The following is a 24,014-nucleotide window of genomic DNA, read 5'->3' as shown; positions in this document are numbered from 1 at the left end:
AAGAGCTAGAATTTGCATCCTCATTAGTGCTTCATAAAAGGTACCCAGGAATTTTTTTTCCCTTCAATTTGAAGCCTGCGGCATCCTATTTCAGAGCATTAATCAACAGTTGCTTATATTTTTCCATATCACATTTCAAAAAGACAGTAACTTTATGCTTAAGTTTCAGCAAGTCAAGAGTATCCAGGACCATCATTCCTCTGGTCATTTTTCCATGTAGTTCCACACTTACTCCATATTGTGCATGTTCAGTGACAACAGATTCATCAATCACAGCAGCCACTGCATATGAATCACAGGACACAAACCCTTGCCCAAAATGCAACTGACTACTGCCTTCTTCAGTTTTGGTATACTCAGTAGTAACTGCAGTTATCTTCTTCATGAATTCAGCTTTCTCAGTATTTTGACTGGTCCATTTCTTAAAAAACTCCTACAATTAAAAAGAAAATGATACAGAAAACCTTCCAGATCATCTATCTACAATATTCCCTTGGTGCATTCTTAATAACTCTGAATCCCAGCTGTTGAAAACCAAACAGCTTGCTTCCTTCTGAAGCCAATTCAGGTTTTTGGTTCCACCACTTATGTCAGTGACCTGTTCCACACAATGACACCGTTTTATCAAACAAAAATCCCTCCTACATATCCTATTGTATTTTGCTGTGCTTAACTTGTTAATACAGTCTGCCACCAATTAAAACATTCATGTTTAAAATGCACAACCATTTATATCAGGCAGAAAACGGTAACAATTATTTGTTTTGGCGGTTGCATTGTCTCAAGTGCTCCTGTATTCTGGGCAGAAACAGCTCTGCTTATTTATAGTGTGTTATAGTATAATGAATGCAAGAATAAACATAATTATATAACATCTCTTTAATGCTCCTTTGTGTGCTTCAGATTTTCTAATGCCCTTTAAGTAGTGTTAATTTACAGTTTGCATTGGTCGTGGACCAGAGTTTAAATGAAGCTAATTGTCTTTCATTGCATGCAGTCTTGTTTTATTTAATCAATGGTGATTGACAAAAGTCTACGAAAGCCATTGCGTATTTTCACAACTATGCTCAATGGAGAACAAATTACCTTGATGTTGTTATATAACAAGGTGGCACAGTACGATGTTGGGACTACGATGTTGTGGCCATTACGGAGACGTGGGTAGAACAAGGACAGGAATGGTTGTTGGACGTTCCGGGGTATAGATGTTTCAGTAAGTGTAGGGAAGCTGGTAAAAGAGGTGGAGGAGTAGCATTGTTAATCAAGGATAGTTTAACGGCTGCGGAAAGGCACTTCGAGGGGGATCTGCACACTGAGGTAATATGGGCTGAGGTTAGAAATAGGAAAGGAGCGGTCACATTGTTAGGAGTTTACTACAGGCCCCCAAATAGTAATACAGATTTGGAGGAAGAAATTGCTAAGCAGATTATGGATATGTGTGGGGGTCACAGGGTAGTTGTTATGGAGGACTTTAACTTTCCAAATATTGATTGGAACCTTTGTAGGTCAAATAGTTCGGATGGGGCAGTTTTTGTGCAGTGTGTGCAGGAGGGTTTCCTGACACAATATGTGGATAGACCGACAAGAGGTGAGGCCACATTGGATTTGGTACTGGGAAATGAACCGGGCCAAGTGTTAGATTTGGTTGTGGGAGAGCACTTTGGAGATAGTGACCACAATTCGGTGTCTTTTGTTGTTACAATGGAGAGGGATAGGGCCGTACGGCAGGGCAAGGTTTACAATTGGGGGAGAGGTAATTATGATGCGATTAGGCAAGAATTAGGGGGCATAAGTTGGGAACAGAAACTGTCAGGGAAAGGCACTAATGAAAAGTGGAACTTTTTCAAGGAACAAATACTGGGTGTCCTTGATAGGTATGTCCCTGTCAGGCAGGGGGGAAATGGCCGAGTGAGGGAACCATGGTTCACGAAAGAGGTGGAATGTCTTGTGAAAAGGAAGAGGGAAGCTTATGTAGGGATGAGGAAACAAGGTTCAGATGGCTCGATTGAGGGTTACAAGTTAGCAAGGAACGAGCTGAAAAAGGGGCTTAGGAGAGCTAGGAGGGGACATGAGAAGTCCTTGGCGGGTCGGATCAAGGAAAACCCCAAGGCTTTTTACTCTTATGTGAGGAATAAAAGAATGACCAGGCTGAGGTTAGGGCCGGTCAAGGACAGTAGTGGGAACTTGTGTATGGAGTAAGTAGAGATAGGCGAGGTGATGAATGAATATTTTTCTTCAGTGTTCACCAAGGAGAGGGGCCATGTTTTTGAGGAAGAGAAGGTGTTACAGGCTAATAGGCTGGAGGAAATAGATGTTCGGAGGGAGGATGTCCTGGCAGTTTTGAATAAACTGAAGGTCGATAAGTCCCCTGGGCCTGATGAAATGTATCCTAGGATTCTTTGGGAGGCAAGGGATGAGATTGCAGAGCCTTTGGCGCTGATCTTTGGGTCCTCGCTGTCCACGGGGATGGTGCCAGAGGACTGGAGAATGGCGAATGTTGTTCCTCTGTTTAAGAAAGGGAATAGAAATGACCCTGGTAATTATAGACCGGTTAGTCTTACTTCGGTAGTTGGTAAATTGATGGAAAAGGTCCTTAGGGATGGGATTTATGACCATTTAGAAAGATGCGGATTAATCCGGGATAGTCAGCACGGATTCGTGAAGGGCAAGTCGTGTCTCACAAATTTGATTGAATTTTTTGAGGAGGTAACTAAGTGTGTTGATGAAGGTAGGGCAGTTGATGTCATGTACATGGATTTTAGTAAGGCGTTTGATAAGGTCCCCCATGGTCGGCTTATGATGAAAGTGAGGAGGTGTGGGATAGAGGGAAAGTTGGCCGATTGGATAGGTAACTGGCTGTCTGATCGAAGACAGAGGGTGGTGGTGGATGGAAAATTTTCGGATTGGAGGCAGGTTGCTAGCGGAGTGCCACAGGGATCAGTGCTTGGTCCTCTGCTCTTTGTGATTTTTATTAATGACTTAGAGGAGGGGGCTGAAGGGTGGATCAGTAAATTTGCTGATGACACCAAGATTGGTGGAGTAGTGGATGAGGTGGAGGGCTGTTGTAGGCTGCAAAGAGACATAGATAGGATGCAAAGCTGGGCTGAAAAATGGCAAATGGAGTTTAACCCTGAGAAATGTGAGATGATTCATTTTGGTAGGACTAATTTAAATGTGTATTACAGGGTCAAAGGTAGGGTTCTGAAGACTGTGGAGGAACAGAGAGATCTTGGGGTCCATATCCACAGATCTCTAAAGGTTGCCACTCAAGTGGATAGAGCTGTGAAGAAGGCCTATAATGTGTTAGCTTTTATTAACAGGGGGTTGGAGTTTAAGAGCCGTGGGGTTATGCTGCAACTGTACAGGACCTTGGTGAGACCACATTTGGAATATTGTGTGCAGTTCTGGTCACCTCACTATAAGAAGGATGTGGAAGCGCTGGAAAGAGTGCAGAGGAGATTTACCAGGATGCTGCCTGGTTTGGAGGATAGGTCTTATGAGGAAAGGTTGAGGGAGCTAGGGCTGTTCTCTCTGGAGCGGAGGAGGCTGAGGGGAGACTTAATAGAGGTTTATAAAATGATGAAGGGGATAGATCGAGTGAACGTTCAAAGACTATTTCCTCGGGTGGATGGAGCTATTACAAGGGGGCATAACTATAGGGTTCGTGGTCGGAGATATAGGAAGGATATCAGAGGTAGGTTCTTTACGCAGAGAGTGGTTGGGGTGTGTAATGGACTGCCTGCAGTGATAGTGGAGTCAGACACTTTCGGAACATTTAAGCGGTTATTGGATAGGCACATGGAGCACACCAGGATGATAGGGAGTGGGATAGCTTGATCTTGGTTTCAGATAAAGCTCGGCACAACATCGTGGGCCGAAGGGCCTGTTCTGTGCTGTACTGTTCTATGTTCTATGTTCACAGTAGCTAGCGCTGCTGCCTCACAGCGCCAGGGACCCGGGTTTGATTCCCGGCTTGGGTCACCATCTGTGTGGAGTCTGCACATTCTCCCTGTGTCTGCATGGGTTTCCTCCGGGTGCTCTGGTTCCCCCCCCCCAGTCTGAAAGACGTGTTGGTTAGGTGCATTGGCCATGCTAAATTCTCCCTCAGTGTACCCGAACAGGCACTGGGAGTGTGGCGACTAGGGGATTTTCACAGTAACTCCATTGCAGTGATAATGTAAGCCTACTTGTGACACTAATAAATAAATTGGCGATTAAAATACTTCCAATATATTCCTTCATTGACCTCTCAATCTTTTCAAGAAGGTAGACCATCTTTCCTCACATAGGCTCTAGCAGCATACTAAAATGACTTACATTTTCAAAGATAATAAGAAAAAAGGGCTTGACAGAATCAAAATGTATGGTCACTGTGATGGGACAACTGGAAATGCTTTCATGAATACATGAAGAAACTAGATTTCGTTCTATTCTACTCTATTCTATAGGAAACCAAGCGTGATGTCATTTGTGTGAATTGCAAATCCTACTGTGATGGAATCCGTCATTTCGAAGCTTGTATTTTTTTGAGACAGATCCTAATTGAAGAGGGAAACTGAAAAAGGAAACAACTTTTCGGTTTCTAAGGAAACTAAGATTAAAATTGGTATTGGGAACCGAAACCTCCTTGGCGATTGAAACTGATCGTTTGTTTATTTTAAACTGGAATCTTGTGGCTTCATTCTTTCAGTAAATAACAGATTTTGGATTTGTCCTTTTAATTTATGTTCATGACCAATACCATAACACTATGTTGATGAGCCCAATGGCATAAAACACAATGGGGGTGATCTTATCAAGTCCAGAACGAGCATGAAAACAGGAGAGTTTCAGATCTGTTATTTCAGCAAGGTCTCCAGTCGAATTTTATGACACTCAGTGCAATAAGAAAATCTTGATCTGTTTTCCGCTGGTAGGTGGAATGGCGGAGCCTAAATCACCTGAAAGCCAGCTGATAACAGCAGAGGGTGCCATTGCGCATGTGCAGGTTTCTGTACTCAGAGCATAGAGATCTGCTACTGCCTCTGCTGCTATCAGCCAGCCTCCATAGCCCAGCATCCCCGGTTCCACGAGACCCCGTGGACGATCGCAACCGCCCTGCCTTTAACGATTGCCCACCCCCCCCCGCCCTTAATGATTGCAACCCTCCCTCCCCCACCAATCGCCGTTGCAGAGTGGCAGCAGTCCCCCACCCCCACACCGATCATTATTGCAAAGTGCACAGCGGTCCCCCCTTCCCAAACCACCCACTCCCCAGTCTTGCTCCACCCCTAAGGCCCCACTCTCACAGGCCCTGCCCTCTTGGCACTGCCCAGTGCTGGCACTGCCAGGGTGCCCAGTGGGCAGTGCCAGGCTGGGACATCTCTCCTGCATCCAACCTCCTGGGGGGAGCCTCAATGGCCTCCGGTTCTACCAGTAAGGCCATCATATCTGATTCCCCGATTTTGTCCCGGGCTCGCTGGTGATGTTTAAAAGACAATTTAAATATATTTAAATAATATATTCAGCCCCGCACCCCTTATGGCGCGACGCTGATCGCGCTGGATATCCGGTGCTGGTAAGAATGTGATAGGTGAGAAATCGGATGCAAACCTGATTTCTCGGCCCTCTCGTGATCTTACCGGCTCACTCCACCCCTCGGCCATTGGGGCGTTACGGTAAGATCGCCCCCTATGTGTGTGATGCCTCATCACTGCCCCCAGCACTTAGCTTCAATTCCTTGCTGCAATTTGATGTCGTGGCCATCGTTTCCAATGGTGATGCTTGGATTTGGCAGCTCGCTGAGATGGGACTTCCTCGCAAGTGAGAGGCAGAGCGATAAATAGTTAACAGACAGCCCACATCGGCAGGGATGCATTCTCTGCCAACTTATTAGGTGGCTGGGCAGGAAACACTCGCCACCACTAACATCTATCCCTTGAGATTGCTATTGAGCAGTTTGAACAACTTACCCATGTTAATAGATTGCGGAGGCAGTACTCCCAGGTGGCAATATAAGTCGGGCATGTATAATGGCTGAGAACAATGGAAACTGCTTCCGGGTCTACAACAAAGTTAAACTCACCGCAGACCGTCACGTTTCCTCTGGCTGAAATAAAAACAGACAGGATAAATTCTGAGGGCACAAAACTGAAGCAGCACTGATTAGCCATTTTGTTCCAGAACCACCTCCAACCTCTTTGTTTAACTGGAGTGAGAGTGGGGGAGAGAGTCTTAGCAGGAGTGCTGAGAGTAAGCTAAGAAGTGATTTAATTATTCATTTATTCATTTAAGGGTATTCCTAGTATATTTCGCGGGCTTTTTTCAGGGTTTTGGATTGAGGAAGTGAGGTCAGCTGAAGGGGATTCTGGGAGGTTGAGTCTTAGTATAAAAGGCAGTTACTTGGGGGGTTCGTCGGGAGCATAAAAAGCCGTCTGCACTATACAGCGGGCAGCGTCGGGAGCGGGCAGTGGAGTGAGTGGGGAGCAGAGTGTGCATTATAAGGGCTTTGGCTCACAGGGCTTGGGCTAAAAGGGCAAGGCAAGGCTAGTTATTTTTTACCCAACCCTATAAAGGATAAGGGCAGGTATGAGTGATCGGCCAGTTCAGTGCTTCCGATGTGGGATGTGGGAGTTTCTGCAAACACCGAGCTTCCCAGAGGTTCACATATGTGCCAGGTGCGTGGAACTGCAGCTCTTGAGAGACCGTGTTAGGGAACTGGAGCTGCAGATCGCTGACCTTAGCCTAATCAGGGAAAATGGGAGAAAAATTGACAGCAGTTATAGGCAACTAGTTACACCGGGGCATCGGGAGAATGACACGTGGGTCACAGTTAGGAGGAGTAAAGGGCAGAAGGGTAAAGTACAAGGGAGGTCTCCAGAGGTGTCTCAAAATAGGAAGGGCTTGGTGACAGGTGTGAGAGGGGAGGGGAGTGGACAGTTAGAAGAAGGGTCACCTGTGGTTGTCCCACTCCAAAACAGGTACATTGTTTTAGATAGTGTGGAGGAGTGTGCCTCTCCAGGGGTAAGACACAGTGACCAGGTCACTGGCACACAGTCAGGCTCTGTGGCCCGGAAAGGGAAGAGAGGGGTTAGGAGAGCGATAGTGGTGGGGGATGCGTCAGTTAGAGGGACAGACAGGCGATTCTGTGGGGGCGAACGGGACTCCAGGATGGTAGTCTGCCTACCTGGTGCTGGGGTCACGGATGTCTCCGAGCGGATAGGAGGCATTTTAAAAGGGGAAGATAAAGAAACGGATGTCATTATACACATTGGTGGAAATGACGTAGATAGGAAGAGTAGGGGGGTCCTAAGGGAGCAATTCAGGGAGTTGGGAAATAGGTTAAAAAGTAGGGTCACTAGGGTGGCCATCTCTGGGCTGCTCCCAATGCCTCGTGCCAGTGAGGATAAGAATAGGGAGTTGGTTCAAATGAATGCCTGGCTAAAGGACTGGTCCAGGAGGGAGGGCTTTATTTTCATAGACCAATGGGAGGTTTTCAGGAGAGGATGGCACCTGTATAAGAGGGAGGGGTCACAACTAAGTTGGAAGGGCACAAATATCCTGGCTGGGAGCTTTGTTAATGCAGTTCGGGGGGGTTTAAACTAGTATGGCAGGGGGGTGGGGATCAAACTATTAGGTCTATAAGTGTGGTGGCTGGGGACGAGCTTGGGGCTGGGACAAGGCTGGCAAAGAAGAAGAGCACTCTGGGGGAGGACGACCTCACTGAGCCTGGGGGTCTGGAGTGCTTATACTTCAATGCAAGGAGCGTAGCAGGTAAAACAGACGAACTTGGGGCCTTAATGCGCACGAGGAATTTGGATGTGGTTGCAGTGACGGAGACTTGGTTGAAAGAGGGACAGGACTGGCAGCTGAATATTCCAGGGTACAAGTGTTTTAGGCGAGACAGAGGAGGGGCCAAAAGAGGTGGGGGAGTAGCGGTATTGGTTGGAGAGCATATTACAGCGGTGCAGAGGGATGACAATTCGGAGGAGTCGTGTAGCGAGTCACTCTGGGTGGAGCTTAGAAACAGGAAAGGCGCAGTCACTATGTTGGGGGTGTACTACAGGCCCCCCAACAGCCCAAGGGAAGTGGAAGAATGGATATGTCAGGAGATACTGGATAGGTGCAGGAAATATAGGGTTGTTGTAGTGGGAGACTTCAATTTCCCTGGTATAGACTGGAAATCGCTGAGGGCAGGGACTCTGGATGGGGAGGCATTTGTAAAATGTGTACAGGAGGGTTCGTTGGAACAATATGTGGACAGCCCAACTAGAGAGGGGGCTATACTGGACCTGGTGCTGGGGAATGAGCCCGGTCAGGTCTTCAAAGTTTTGGTCGGGGAACATGTGGCAAATAGTGACCACAATTCTGTTAGCTTTAGGATAGTGATGGAAAAGGATGAGTGGTGTCCCAAGGGTAAGGTGTTGGATTGGGGGAAGGCTAACTTTATTGGGATCAGGCAGAAATTGGCAGCTCTTGATTGGGAGAGGCTGTTTGAGGGTAAATCCACATCTGGTATGTGGCAGTCTTTTAAGGAACGGTTGTTAGGGCTACAGGACAAGCATGTGCCTGTAAAAAAGAAGGATAGGAAGGGTAGGATTAGAGAACCGTGGATAACCAGGGAAATTGAGGGACTGGTCAAAAGGAAAAGAGAGGCGTATGTTAGGTCCAAGCAGCTAAAAACGGAGGGAGCTCTGGAGGAGTATAATGAAAGTAGGAAAATACTCAAACGGGGAATTAGAAGAGCAAAAAGGGGTCACGAAATGTTCTTGGCGGACAGGATTAAGGAGAATCCCAAGGCATTTTATTCATACGTTAGGAACAAAAGGGTTGTAAGGGAAAAAATCGGACCTCTCAGGGACAAAAGTGGGGACTTATGCTTGGAGCCCAAAGAGGTAGGGGAGATCCTAAATGAATACTTTGCGTCGGTATTCACTAAGGAGAGGGATGTGTTGACTGGGAGTGTCTCGGAGGGGAGTGTTGAACCGTTGGAGAAAATCTCCATTACAAAGGAGGAAGTGTTAGGTTTGTTAGAGAATATAAAGACTGACAAATCCCCAGGGCCTGATGGAATCTATCCAAGGCTGCTCAGGGAGACGAGAGGTGAAATCGTTGGGCCTCTGACGCAAATCTTTGTCTCGTCACTGGACACAGGTGAGGTCCCAGAGGATTGGAGGATAGCCAATGTGGTCCCGTTATTTAAGAAGGGTAGGAAGGATAACCCGGGTAATTATAGGCCGGTGAGCTTGACGTCCGTGGTGGGGAAGTTGTTGGAGAAGATTCTTAAAGATAGGATGTATGCGCATTTAGAAAGGAATAAACTCATTAACGATAGTCAACATGGTTTTGTGAGAGGGAGGTCATGCCTCACGAACCTGGTGGTGTTTTTTGAAGAAGTGACCAAAATGGTTGACGAAGGAAGGGCCGTGGATGTTGTCTATATGGACTTTAGTAAAGCGTTTGACAAAGTCCCTCATGGTAGGCTAGTGAAAAAGGTTGGATCCCATGGGATAAAGGGGGAGGTGGCTAGATGGGTGGAGAACTGGCTTGGTCATAGAAGACAGAGGGTAGTAGTGGAAGGGTCTTTTTCCGGCTGGAGGCCTGTGACTAGTGGTGTACCGCAGGGCTCTGTATTGGGACCTCTGCTGTTTGTGATTTATATAAATGATCTGGAAGAAGGAGTAACTGGGGTGATCAGTAAGTTTGCGGACGACACAAAACTGGCAGGACTTGCAGATAGTGAGGAACATTGTCAGAGGCTACAGAAGGATATAGATAGGCTGGAAATTTGGGCAAGGTAATGGCAGATGGAGTTCAATCCTGATAAATGCGAAGTGATGCATTTTGGTGGGAATAATGTAGGGAGGAGCTACACGATAAATGGAAGAACCATAAAGGGTGTAGAGACGCAGAGGGACCTGGGTGTGCAAGTCCACAGATCTTTGAAGGTGACGTCACAGGTGGAGAAGGTGGTGAAGAAGGCATATGGCATGCTTGCCTTTATAGGACGGGGCATAGAGTATAAAAGTTGGGGTCTGATGTTGCAGATGTATAGAACGTTGGTTCGGCCGCATTTGGAATACTGCGTCCAGTTCTGGTCGCCACACTACCAGAAGGACGTGGAGGCTTTGGAGAGAGTACAGAGGAGGTTTACCAGGATGTTGCCTGGTATGGAGGGGCTTGGTTATGAGGAGAGATTGGGGAAACTGGGGTTGTTCTCCTTGGAAAGACGGAGGATGAGGGGAGACTTAATAGAGGTGTATAAAATTATGAAAGGCATAGATAGGGTGAACGGTGGGAAGCTTTTCCCCGGGTCGGTGGTGACGTTCACGAGGGGTCATAGGTTCAAGGTGAAGGGGGGGAGGTTTAACACAGATATCAGAAGGACATACTTCACACAGAGGGTCGTGGGGCCCTGGAATGTGTTGCCGGGCAAGGAGGTGGAGGCGGACACACTGGGAACGTTTAAGACTTATCTAGACAGCTATATGAACGGAGTGGGAATGGAGGGATACAAAAGAGTGGTCTAGTTTGGACCAGGGAGCGGCGCGGGCTAATTGTTCCTGGTTTCTCGTTTCAAGGCTTCATTCTACGATCATCTTGCTGGTGCCAGTATAGAGTGAGACTGCGGATAGTTGGGAACCTGTCTCGGGGGCAGGGAATTTATATGGTGTTCGTGGAAGTGGAAATGACTAGGGTTGGGAAGCATTTTCCGATCGGGGCCATTGTGATCTCCTGGACTCGTTTCGATCGCCTCAGGGGGTCGGAGAGGAATTTCCCAGATTTTTTTTTCCCCATATTGGCCCTGGGGTTTTTCACTCTGGGTTTTCGCCTCTCCCTGGAGATCACATGGTCTGGAATGGGGGGGTGGGGGTAAGTTAATAGGTTGTAATGAACAAAGCATCATAGCTGTGAGGGACAGCTCGGTGGATAGGATATTGGTATGTAGATAGGCTGGAAAATTGGGCGGGGATCCTGGATTCAGGATTCAATCCTGGACCGGGGAGCGGCGCGGGCTTGGAGGGCTGAAGGGCCTGTTCCTGTGCTGTATTGTTCTTTGTTCTTAACCCCAACCCCGATCCAGGCAGAAAGGGTGGAGGACAGGCTTCCCACATGGAGGTCAACTTTGTTTTATTCATTTGTGGGACATGGGCGTCGCTGTCTGGCCTGTATTTATTGCCCATCCCTAGTTGCCCTTGTTCAGAGGGCAGTTGAGAGTCAACCACATTGCTGTTGTTCTGCAGTTACATGCAGGCCAGACCAGGTAAGGACGGCAGATTTTCTTCACTAAAGGACATTGGGCCTTTAAGTAACCACAGAAGGGAAATTTTATTTTATTTAATTAATCAAATGGCCTACTCCTGTTTTCTGTGCTTCTATTTTCTATGCTTTTAAGGACTTCTTCCTACTGCATCTATCAACAGCTGGTGGGGAACTTGCCATGTGAGGCAACTGTCCAGAAACCCTGTTGAGTTTGCCTGTGGCCTACTGGGGGCACTGATTGAGGACCTAACATCAGAATGTTATGGGAAGCTCCCCCATTGTCCTCTTTATTGATCACCTCACACGTCTTGCTACCCATCGTTGATCCTTGGTAATGACCTAGGGGCAGCATCGGCAGTGGCCAACACTCTCAGTGGCACTGCCAGTACTGGAGAGATGCTGGCCCTTGATTGGTCTTGGAGTGTGGGGATTTCTGTCTTGCACTGGGCTTAATTCAACAGGAGGTGCAAGGCTGCCCAGGTGATCGCCTGATTGCTACAAAATTCCATCTGGATATAGGATGCTGACTGGTTTTCCAGCCAGTGGATGGGTGCCCTGCTATTTCACCTATTTACTCTGTTTCTCTTTCCACAGATTCTGTTGAATATTACTAAAATGTTCAGGTTTTATTTCCAGCATCTGCAGTATTTTACTTTTGTAAAACAAACACACCTTCCATGTTTCCTCCCATGATATACAATCCTTTCAGCTTTGAAGGAAAAGTGGGGTCCATTTTAACAGCGAGAGCCACATTGGTCAGGGGTCCAACAGCAACAAGGCAAACCTACAAAGTGATGGAAAGTAGCTTAGCATAGTAGTGGTAAGGCATTCTGTCCTTTCTAAATTGTAAGTAATTATTTTTACATTGAGTAAAACTACCACATGGTAAATGATTTCAGACTACTGCATTATGTGTTAGATTTGCAAATCTTCAACAAATATTGCTGAATAAATCATGTTGTCAAAGCTTGTGGTCTTGCAAGAATAACAAATTATAAAGGGAACAACTATTTGTACTGCATGAAAAGATAGTCTTGATAGGTAGACAAGTTGACTCTAATTGATAGAGGCATTGCATTGGAGAATGCACCATGTAACTGATAACTGACTTTAATGAGTATTCAACTTCTTTCAAACTACTTAAGAAGTGTTAATAAAATTGTTTTGTTATTGGAGACAATTCAAATCCCTGTACAGTAGCCTCCTTATTTACCTTACTTATCTACAGAATATTGAGAATTACTAGCTCAAATTATAGTTGAGATAGAACATAGAACAGTACAGCACAGAACAGGCCCTTCGGCCCACGATGTTGTGCCGAGCTTTATCTGAAACCAAGATCAAGCTATCCCACTCCCTATCATCCTGGTGTGCTCCATGTGCCTATCCAATAACCGCTTAAATGTTCCTAAAGTGTCTGACTCCACTATCACTGCAGGCAGTCCATTCCACACCCCAACCACTCTGCGTAAAGAACCTACCTCTGATATCCTTCCTATATCTCCCACCATGAACCCTATAGTTATGCCCCCTTGTAATAGCATTGACATTGCAGAAGTGGAAATATTCAAATATTCTTCCTCATTAAGCAAACTTTGACTTGCTTGTGATTAAACTAAACTAATGGGCCAGAATTTACTGCAACGATCCTGGCATTCATGCTTCTTTTTTCCCTGAAGGAATTAGCATCTTTTATGCTCATTTTACACCAAAGTATCACTTGGTGCAAATTTCCTTGTTCTTTTGCACCTTCCCAAGATAGCCTTGTTAAAACCTCCTATCACTCTTTTACATAGCCCTGCTCAATGTAAAAGACTCACACACGTTTCCCGAGTTTAAGCCCAAAATTAAATATCAATCATCAGGCCATCAGGTTTTGCTTTCTCAAAAGTTGCAAATCTACATCTACAGCAGGCACCTCAAGGAACTGGTGAAGTACTATAAGCAATGCCTTTGCAGGACCCTCCACATCCAATGACAAGAAAGGTGTCTTCGCCAAATTAATTTGGTCAACATCAGGGCACTAATCACTCAAAACCAGCTCCCATGGCCAGGACATGTCATTTGGATGCCTGATACCAGAACGCCAAAGCAACAAACAAAGCAACAATATCTGGAACTTGGACACGGCAGGAGACTCCCAGGAGGATAGCGGAAACACTTGAATATCCTGAAAACATTCCTGAAGATGTCAGACATTTCCACCGACTCATGGGACCTCAGAACCCATCAGACTGGAGTGGAAGCAAATCATCCTGGATCCTGAGGGATTGCCTAAGAAGAGGTTATCTCACCTCACCAATGTGCTCATTGACTATTCTTATCATGGCATTCACCGCATGCTCAGCTTGTATGTGTTCCAGCCCTGGAGCATTACAGTCTGGAACATCTCCCAGCCCATCCGTTCCGTGGTAAGCAGCGTCATGCAAATTTTCTCCAAGGAAAGGGGTACCTGCACCCCTGTAGACTGGGATCTGTGCAGACATGGAAAAATTGTTTTCAGAAATACTGTCAATATCTGTTGTTTAGTAAGAACAATGTAAATGCAAGAGAGAGAAAAAACATTATTTAGCAGCTTACCTCAGGTTTAGTTGGGAACTGGACAGCCCCAGTGTACAAGTGATTTGTTAAAAAAATCAGATGGTTGCCCGTTTCAGTATTGTTGGCATTTACTAGGCTACAGATTGGAGTTGTGCAATCAAGTGAATAAATCAGACAGTTTTTCGATACCTGAACATTATTCAGTGGCACTTTACTAGAAGTAAATGTGATGTGAGAAAAAACTTTTTCACACAACTAGTGGTTCAGATCTGGAATGCACTGCCTGGAAATGTGGTGGAGGCATGTTCAAGTGAGGCATTCAAGAGGGCGTTAGATGATTACTTAAATAGGGGTCACAGGCAGGGGAATGGCACTAAGTCATGATGCTCACTCGGAGAGACAGTGCAGACACGATGGGCCACTTGGCCTTCTGCCGAACCTTAACAATTCTGTGATTCTGTGGTGTGCACTTCAAGTACCAAGGAAAATATTTGACTCAGTCACTATTCCACCCAGAAGAAATTAACTTATCAACATGCACAGCCGACAGTTAGGTTGTTAGACACGTGAGGATTTGGAGGGCTATTTCTATGGGAAAAACCCCTTTCCTGTCTTTTGGATCAGAAGGAAGAAATAAAGGGAAGAGAATAAATCTGGAAATAAAATACAATTTCCTAAACTGGAATGAAGTTAAGTATGCTGTGCTAGGAATGTTGCTATAACAAACATGTAAAACCTTTTAATGGGCTTTGAATGATGTCTAAAATTATACAGACAAACTCAGAGATACTCACAGATTATATATGAGTGTCTGTTTCTTTAAGACAGCACAGCAGAAGAAAATCACCTGGTTTGAGAGTCCAGTGAGGACCGAGAGTGTTTGAACACCCCAGAGGGTGAAGTCCTCTCTTGGGCAAAATACATTGGGGAGCCATGTAGTAAGCATGTAAGGATTGGAACAGCTAGGAGGCAGCTCCAAGGTAGCCTAGGGCTACAAACCCTTGTACCTGATTTCTCTTTATCAATAAATACCTTTTGTCCCTAACAAAGCCTAAAGTGTCTTGACGTTGCCAGAGGGTTTCCATGCCATTACATATTGGCACCGAGGTGGATATATTTTGACAGCACAGCCTGTGAGTGTCCAATTCAATTGAAGTTTGGACAAGAGCTCATCCAAGTGCCTGTTTTAGGGCAAATGGACTCAGTGAGAGTTATCGAGGTAGCGCCAGACCCTGAAGGTCAGATGGGATGACAAACCTGATCTGGCTGGCAAGTCAAGAAATTTGGAAAGACACAGAAAATTAAAGTGAAGAGAGATTAACCTTCAGGAGCAAGAGAAGTAAAACTTGAGCTAAGGAGTAAAGGATAGGAATGCTACAGTTTTTTTCTGGAGGGGAGGAAAACTGTTTCGGGTTTAAAGACAAGAGATTTAGATAGACGGTAGAGAATTACTTCAGTTAAATAAGTTCAGCGGCTAAACGGGAAGAAAAACCACAGAGAGCTCAGGGATTGTCCCAGAAGCGCGAGAAAGAAGCTAAAATTTGCAGGTCTCCCAATCTGAACAAAGCCTGCAGGGGGTCCAGGTCGTGATCCCAGCACTGAGGGGCTGCAGAAAGCCAAGATTTGAAGTTGTGGAACTAAAGAGGTTACTGCCTACTAGGAACAGGGAAAACACAGGTTGGGACGTTTTTGGAAGAGGAAATCACTCCCAACTGGACAGCGTGGGAGCCATAAGACCATAAGATATAGGAGCAGAATTAGGCTATTCGGCCCATTAAGTCTGCTCCGCCATTCAATCATGGCTGATATGATTCTCATCCCCATTCCTCTGCCTTCTCCCTGTAACCTTTGATCCCCTTATTGATTAAGAACCTATCTATCTCTGTCTTAAAGACACTCAATGACCTGGCCTCCACAGCCCTCTGTGGCAATGAGTTCCACAGATTCACCACCCTCTGGCTGAAGAAATTCCTCCTCATCTCAGTTTTAAAGGAATGTCCCTTCACTCTGAGGTTGTGCCCTCGAGTTCTAGTCTCTCCCACTAGTGGAAACATCTTCTCCATGTCCACTCTATTTCGGTATTCTGTAAGATTCAATTACATCCTCCCCCATTCTCCTAAATTCCATCGAATCTAGAACATAGAACGTAACAGCGCAGTATAGGCCCTTTGGCCCTCGATGTTGCGCCGACCAGTGAAACCAATCTAAAGCCCATCTAACCTACACTATTCCAATATCATCCATATGTTTATCCAATGACCATTTAAATGCCCTTAATGATGGCGAGTCCATTACTGCTGCAGGCAGGGCATCCCACGCCCTTACTATCTGAGTGAAGAACCTACCTCTGACATGTGTCCTATATCTATCACCCCTCAATTTAAAGCTATGTCCCCTCGTGCTAGCTATCACCATCCGAGGAAAAAGGCTCTCACTATCCACCCTGTCTAATCCTCTGATCATCTTGTATGCCTCTATTAAGTCACCTCTTAACCTTCTTCTCTCTAACGAAAACAACCTCAAGTCCCTCAGCCTTTCCTCATACGACCTTCCCACCATACCAGGCAACATCCTGGTAAATCTCCTCTGCACCCTTTCCAACGCTTCCACATCCTTCCTATAATGCGGCAACCAGAACTGTACGCAATACTCCCAAGTGTGGCCGCACCAGAGTTTTGTACAGCTGCAACATGACCTCCTGGCTCCGAAACTCAATCCCTCTACCAATAAAAGCTAGCACTCCGTACGCCTTCTTAACAACCCTATCAACCTGGGTGCCAACTTTCAGGGATCTATGCACATGCACACCGAGATCTCTCTGTTCATCCACACTACCAAGTATCTTACCATTAGCCCAGTACTCTGTAATCCTGTTACTCCTTCCAAAGTGAATCACCTCACACTTTTCCACATTGAACTCCATTTGCCACCTCTCAGCCCAGCTCTGCAGCTTATCTATGTCCCTCTGTAACCTGCAACAACCTTCCGCACTGTCCACAACTCCACCTGCTTTAGTGTCATCCGCAAATTTACTAACCCATCCTTCTACGCCCTCATCCAGGTCATTTATAAAAATTACAAACAGCAGCGGCCTCAAAACAGATCCTTGCGGTACACCACTAGTAACTGAAGTCCAGGATGAACATTTCCCATCAACCACCACCCTCTGTCTTCTTACAGCTAGCCAATTCCTGATCCAAACCACTAAATCACCCTCAATCCCATACCTCCGTATCTTCTGCAATAGCTTACCGTGGGGAACCTTATCAAACGCTTTACTGAAATCCATATACACCACATCAACTGCTTTACCCTCATCCACCTCTTTGGTCACCTTCTCAAAGAACTCAATAAGTTTTGTGAGGCACGACCTAACCTTCACAAAACCGTGTTGATTATCCCTAATCAAATTATTCCTTTCTAGACGATTATAAATCCTATCTCTTATAATCCTTTCCAAAACTTTGCCCACAACAGAAGTAAGGCTCACTGGTCTATAATTACCAGGTTTGTCTCTACTCCCCTTCTTGAACAAGGGGACAACATTTGCTATCCTCCAGTCTTCTGGCACTATTCCTGTAGACAAAGACGACACAAAGATCAAAGCCAAAGGCTCAGCAATCTCCTCCTTAGCCTCCCAGAGAATCCTAGGATAAATCCCATCCAGCCCAGGGGACTTATCTATTTTCACACTTTCCAGAATTGCTAACACCTCCTCCTTATTAACCTCAATCCCGTCTAGTCCAATAGCCTGTATCTCAGTATTCTCCTCGACAACATTGTCTTTTTCCTGCGTGAATACTGATGAAAAATATTCATTTAGCGCCTCTCCTATCACTTCAGGCTCCATGCACAACTTCCCACTACTGTCCTTGATTGGCCCTAATCTTACCCTAGTCATTCTTTTATTCCTGACATACCTATAGAAAGCTTTAGGGTCTTCCTTGATCCTACCTGCCAAAGAATTCTCATGTCCCCTCCTGGCTCTTCTTAACTCTCTCTTTAGGTCCTTCCTGGCTAACTTGTAACTCTCAAGCGCCCTAACTGAGCCTTCATGTCTCACCTTTACATAAGTCTCCTTCTTCCTCTTCACAAGAGATTCAACGTCTTTTGTAAACCACGGTTCCCTCGCTCGACCACTTCCTCCCTGCCTGACAGGTATATACTTATCAAGGACACGCAGTAGCTGTTCCTTGAACAAGCTCCACATTTCAATTGTGCCCATCCTCTGCAGTTTCCTTCCCCAACCTATGCATCCTAAATCTCGCCTAATCGCATCATAATTCCCTTTCCCCCAGCTATAACTCTTGCCCTTCGGTATATACCTATCCCTTTCCATTGCTAAAGTAAACACAACCGAATTGTGGTCACTATCACCAAAGTGCTCACCTACCTCCAAATCTAACACCTGGCCTGGTTCATTCCCCAGTACCAAATCCAATGTGGCCTCGCCTCTTGTTGGCCTATCTACATACTGTGTCAGGAGACCCTCCTGCACACATTGGACAAAAACTGACCCCTCTAAAGTACTCGAACTATAGCTCTTCCAGTCAATATTCGTAAAGTTAAAGTCCCCCATAACAACTACCCTGTTACTTTCGCTCCTATCCAGGATCATCTTTGCAATCCTTTCCTCTACATCTCTGGAACTTTTCAGAGGCCTATAGAAAACTCCCAACAGGGTAACCTCTCCTTTCCTGTTGCTAACCTCAGCCCATATTACCTCAGTAGACGTGTCTTCATCAAACGTCCTTTCTGCCACCGTAATACTGTCCTTGACTAACAATGCCACACCTCCACCTCTTTTACCACCTTCCCTGCTCTTACTGAAACATCTGAACCCCGGAACCTGCAACAACCATTCCTATCCCTGCTCTATCCATGTCTCTGAGATGGCCACAACATCGAAGTCCCAGGTACCAACCCATGCTGCAAGTTCACCCACCTTATTCCGGATGCTCCTGGCGTTGAAGTATACACACTTCAAACCACCTTCCTGCCTGCCAGTACACTCCTGCGACGTTGAAACCTTATCCATGACCTCACTACTCTCAACCTCCTGTACACTGGAGCTACAATTCGGGTTCCCATCCCCCTGCTGAATTAGTTTAAACCCTCCCGAAGAGCATTAGCAAATTTCCCCCCCCCAGGATATTGGTACCCCTCTGGTTCAGGTGTAGACCATCCGTTTGTAGAGGTCCCACCTACCCCCCAGAATGAGCCCCAATTGTCCAGGTATCTGAATCCCTCCCTCCTGCACCATCCCTGTAACCATGTGTTCAATTGCTGTCTCTCCCTATTCCTCTCCTCACTATCACGTGGCACGGGTAACAAACCAGAGATAACAACTCTGTTTGTTCTAGCCCTAAGCTTCCACCCTAACTCCCTGAATTTCTGCCTTACATTCCCATCCCTTTTCCTGCCTATGTCTTGGGTGCCTATGTGAACCACGACTTGGGGTTGGTCCCCCTCCTCTTTAAGGATCCCGAAAACACGACCGGAGACATCACGGACCTTGGCACCTGGGAGGCAACACACCAACCGCGAGTCCCTCTCATTCCCACAGAATCTTCTATCTATCCCCATAACTATGGAGTCCCCAATAACTAATGTTCTACTCCTCTCCCCCCTTCCCTTCTGAGCAACAAGGACAGACTCTGTCCCAGAGACCTGTACCCCATGGCTTACCCCTGTTAAGTCATTCCCCCCCAACAATATCCAAAACGGAATACTTGTTATACAGAGGAACAGGGGATCCAGGGGATCACTGCTCTGACTGCTTCTTACCCTTCTGCGTGCGTTTCCTCTGGGTGCTCCGGTTTCCTCCCACATTCCAAAGATGTGCGGGTTAGGTTGATTGGTCCTGCTAAAAATTGTCCCTTAGTGTCCTGAGATGTGTAGGTTAGAGGGATTAGTGGGTAAAATATGTAGGGATATGGGGGTAGGGCCTGGGTGGGATTGTGGTTGGTGCAGACTCGATGGGCCGAATGGCCTCTTTCTGTACTGTAGGGTTTCTATGATTACCCCTCGTAGCCGTCACCCACGTATCATTTCTAGGACTAGCTACCTCCCTGTAGCTTCTATCTATAGCTGCCTCTGCCTCCCAAATGATCCTGAGTTCATCCAGTTCCAGCTCCAGATCCCTAACACAGTCTTCAAGGAGCTGGAATTGGGTGCACTTCCTGCAAGTGTACTCAGCCGGAGCTAGGCCCAGACTCCTCAACCGCTCCTCATATGGCAAGCTCTTCATTCCTGGGATCATTCATGTGAACCTCCTCTGGACCCCCTCCAAGGCCAGCACATCTTTCCTTAGGTATGGGGCCCAAAACTGCTGACAATATTCCAAATGGGGTCAGAGCAGAGCCCTATACAGCCTCAGCAGTACACCCCTGTTGAACCATTAGTGAAATCAACAAAAAGATCAATATGAGAACAAAGAAAGAAAAATGGACTCTCCAGCCAGCATAAAAATGCTAAATTGTAGAAATTGATGTGGAAATCTTCCATCAGCTTAAAAAGTTTTAAAAAGATGCAAGAAGGAGGAGCTGTAGTTCCTGCCAAAACTGCAAAAGCATGGGAAAAGCACATACAGAGCGAGAGAAACAGCAGCTGTTGGCAGTTGACAGTCTTAAAGCGATAATGCATTTAAAATTGTACAACAAGTAAAGCAACAGCCATTAGAAGGAAAAAAGGACAAGGGACAGGGAATCAGAGGAGACGCCAGAGAGAGGGCAGCTTTAAAAAGGGACTCTGTAAACCATGCAAAACCTCAGCGGAGAAAGTTAAGACCTCAAAGAAGAGACAATGCTGGAGCTCAGAAGAAGTAATAAGTTCTCAAGAAAGAGGCAACGCAATACTCTGAACAGGCAGTAAAAGACCCCAGAGAGGTGGGTGCACTAGAAAATATGGAGAGGGGGGTGCAGAGGAAGACCCTGGAGAAGGAAGTGCTAAGAAATCCTGGAGAGGGTAGAGCACTGAAAGGCCTTAGAGAAGGGGGAGCATTGGAAGACCCTGGCCATGGAGAGGGGAGCATGGAGATAACCTAAAACAGAAGATCCTAAAGGACTAAATGAAGAGCTGAAGCGGCGAGACTCAGTTGCATCCCATCTTGTTGTAATAAGAAGTTCCTTGGAACTTTTAGCAATAGACTACAAATAAGCAATAAAACTGTAGTCAGTCAGAAAGTATGTCAAACCACAGCAGAGGAAGAAGTAAGAGTGAAGTGAAAAGAGTTGGATAAACTTCAGCAAGGATTACCCCCAGCAAATTAAAAAGAAAGTAAAGGTTTGTGACCCTAATCTAAAGGAGAAACAGCCCAGCTTTATCAAAGCTAGAAAAAAAACAAGCACTATGAAAAAGCTGAAAGTAGCTAGGAAATCGATTAGGGTCAGTGAGAAGGAGTACAACATTCACCAGCAAGTGATGGAGGAACTGGAGTTAGAGCAGGAAAATGTGAATAAAAGGTAAAAAGGGTTGAGAGAGAAAACATAATAGAGGTCATAGCGGGGAACTCAAAAATAGCCAAGCAAGTCCCATGTAATGTATGCAATCAGTTTTGTGATAGGTGAGAGAATTGCTAGTCTCAGAGTGAAATGCATCAATGATTTGGTTCATGGCACTCATGAAGGACATCCTGTATCATCTCCTATAAGGCTCATCGTACAGCTGAAGCAGAAATGAAACCAAAGCCATTATTGGGAATTCTTTAGAGATCCAATTGAATGATTGAGCTACCAGGCGTGTGAAATACATAAATGAGTTTCTGAAATTGGAATTCAGCAGGGAGGCTGAAACTGTCTGGTATGAGGGTATAGCAATGGACAAACCTAAAGAGAGAAGCGACTTGGAACAAGTTAGCAATTCAGGAGTAGTGGCTAATAAATGTAACAAAAAGGAGGAAATGTTGAATGTAGAAGTAAAGTTTGTTGCAACTACAACAAAAGAAATAAAGCAATTCTCGACAAACATGCAAAGCATGAGAAGGGAGAGATTGTTATTTAATGTTGTCAGAAGATAATTTTTTTTATTCATTCATGGGACATGGGCGTTGCTGGCTGGCCAGTATTTATTGCCCACCCCCAGTTGCCCTTGAGAAGGTCTGAACTGCCTTCTTGAATCGCTGCAGTCCATGCGCTGTGAGTTGACCCACAGTGCCATTAGGGAGGGAATTCCAGGATTTTGACCCAGTGACTGCGAAGGAATGGTGATATATTTCCAAGTCAGGATGGTGAGTGGCTTAAACGGGAAATTGTAAGTGGTGGTGTTCCATGTATCTGCTGCCCTTGTCCTTCTAACTTCTAAAATGTCTAACTTGTGTGTATAATTTGTATCTAGAATGTGGGTTTGAGTAAATTTATTTTTGACGATTCTATAAAAAATTTAAAGATGGAGGGATGTAGTGATTGTGGTGTCTGTCTCTTTAAAACAGCAGAGCAGGCTGAGGGACCAATGTGAACCGAGAACGAGTGATCACCCCAGAGGTTGGAGTTCTCTCTCAGGCAGAATATATTGGGGAGCCATGTAGTAAGCATGTATGAACTGAGTTATTACTGACTAGAAAGTGTCATGAATACTTGTACCTGTGCTCTTCAACACCTACCTCCATCCTGTTGCAAACTTGTAGCACCCGGAGTACATTTTTGCACACATTTTCAATTGCCGTATTTCCATGGGTACATGTTATACCCAGGATTTGCACATTGGGTGCCGCAAGAGCCATCATTATTGCTTGGGCATCATCCACTCCGCAGTCAACATCTAAAAGCAGCAGCTTCTTTGCCATCTTAGAATCTAAAATCCGGTGAGTTTGGAAACAAGGCACTGTTAAATAATGTGAAGTTATACAATACTTGATGACTTCAGGGATAAATATGGATTTTTCAAGCTGGTTGATAATTCAGCCAGACACTAATAAATTATAGGACTGAATTTATTGGTCTTTTCTCCCCATCCCTGCCAATTCAAAATCCTCATTTGCAATGCCTTGTATGGCCTCACCTCAAGTTATCTCCGAAGCCTCAATACTGACCTCATGTGTAACCCAATACCTACCACATCATTAATGTGTTGGCCTTCAGTAACATGGTCTCCTTTCACATTGCTAATTATCTCATCTATTTATTTGGTTATATTTTCAATCACCTCTTCCAAGTTGACGCTTATAGATTGAATTACTGATAACTGAACCGATAGCTTGCCTGCACTTCACTGAAATTCTGAAAATCCACACATAAAAGGGCCAACCCTCCTGATTATCATTTGATCCAGGACTATTACTTCCTGCCACACATGGGCACGCATCTTAACAGTGCTGAAGGGGGAGGAAATTGGAGCACAGCTGTAGGCCTCCAGTTGAGTTCCAACCCACTGGCACTAGGCCTCTGGTTCCAGCTCTCCTACAATGCTGTCACTTCAAATTCTGAGCTGCAGCCCCAGGATCTCCATAGAATGTCTGGTTCATTGTGCTCCAGCTCAAGCCCATCACTACCATATTTGGGCATCCTCTACTTCAGTGTCCATTGGACCAATTAGAGAGAAAGTGTTTTTTTTGGTTTTAGTTTATTTATTAGTGTCACAAGTAGGCTTATATTAACACTGCAATGAAGTTACTGTGAAAATCCTCCAGTCGCCACACTCTGGCGCCTGTTCGTGTACACTGAGGGAGAATTTAGTGTGGCCAATGCACGTAAGCAGCACGTCTTTCGGACTGTGGGAGGAAACCGGAGCACCCGGAGGAAACCCAGGCAGACACAGGGAAAACGTGCAGACTCCGCACAGACAGTGACCCAAGGTCGGAATTGAACCCGGGTCCCTAGTGCTGTGAGGCAGCAGTGCTAACCACTGTGCCACCATGCTGCCCCAGTAGGGTAAGGAACTGGGAATGTTCCCCAATACTTCATTTATATATCGGCAATGAGCCAGTGATGCAAATGCAGCTTGTCCACCTGTACCTCTCCAACCCAAGAGAAACCTAGACATTACAGTGCAACATTAAGTGAGTGGTGACCCAGGAAAGCATATCGTTGATTCCTTTCTCCTGATCATCGTGTCCAGAAAATGTCCAGTGAAAAATTACCTTTCCTTAACCAACAGGATGTAAACCCATCGAGCACTAAATTTAGTCCAACAATATAATGCTGAATAGAAATTCAGTTGAGGAGGAGCCAGAATTGATGTTACAGAAGCAAGTTTGATCCACGCATTTTCAGAGCTAAAACCTTAAATATGCCATG

General features: G+C 45.6%; 1 protein-coding gene across 1 annotated transcript; it reads right to left on the bottom strand.

The window, feature by feature from the left end:
• Window positions 1-85: 85 nt before the first annotated feature.
• On the bottom strand, window positions 86-22,564 carry LOC144500094 (nucleoside hydrolase-like). Its single transcript, XM_078222871.1, has 5 exons — window positions 22,382-22,564; window positions 13,536-13,715; window positions 11,914-12,025; window positions 5,952-6,088; window positions 86-433 (listed from the first exon to the last, which is right to left on the bottom strand). The coding sequence occupies exons 1-5, from the start codon at window positions 22,562-22,564 to the stop codon at window positions 86-88; spliced, it is 960 nt and encodes a 319-aa protein (XP_078078997.1).
• Between the last annotated feature and the right edge of the window lie 1,450 nt (window positions 22,565-24,014).

The sequence above is a fragment of the Mustelus asterias genome, chromosome 10 (assembly GCF_964213995.1).
Source record: "Mustelus asterias chromosome 10, sMusAst1.hap1.1, whole genome shotgun sequence".
NCBI lineage: Eukaryota > Metazoa > Chordata > Chondrichthyes > Carcharhiniformes > Triakidae > Mustelus > Mustelus asterias.
The sequence above is the reverse complement of the archived record's forward strand: the minus strand, read 5'-3'. Positions and strand labels throughout refer to the sequence as shown.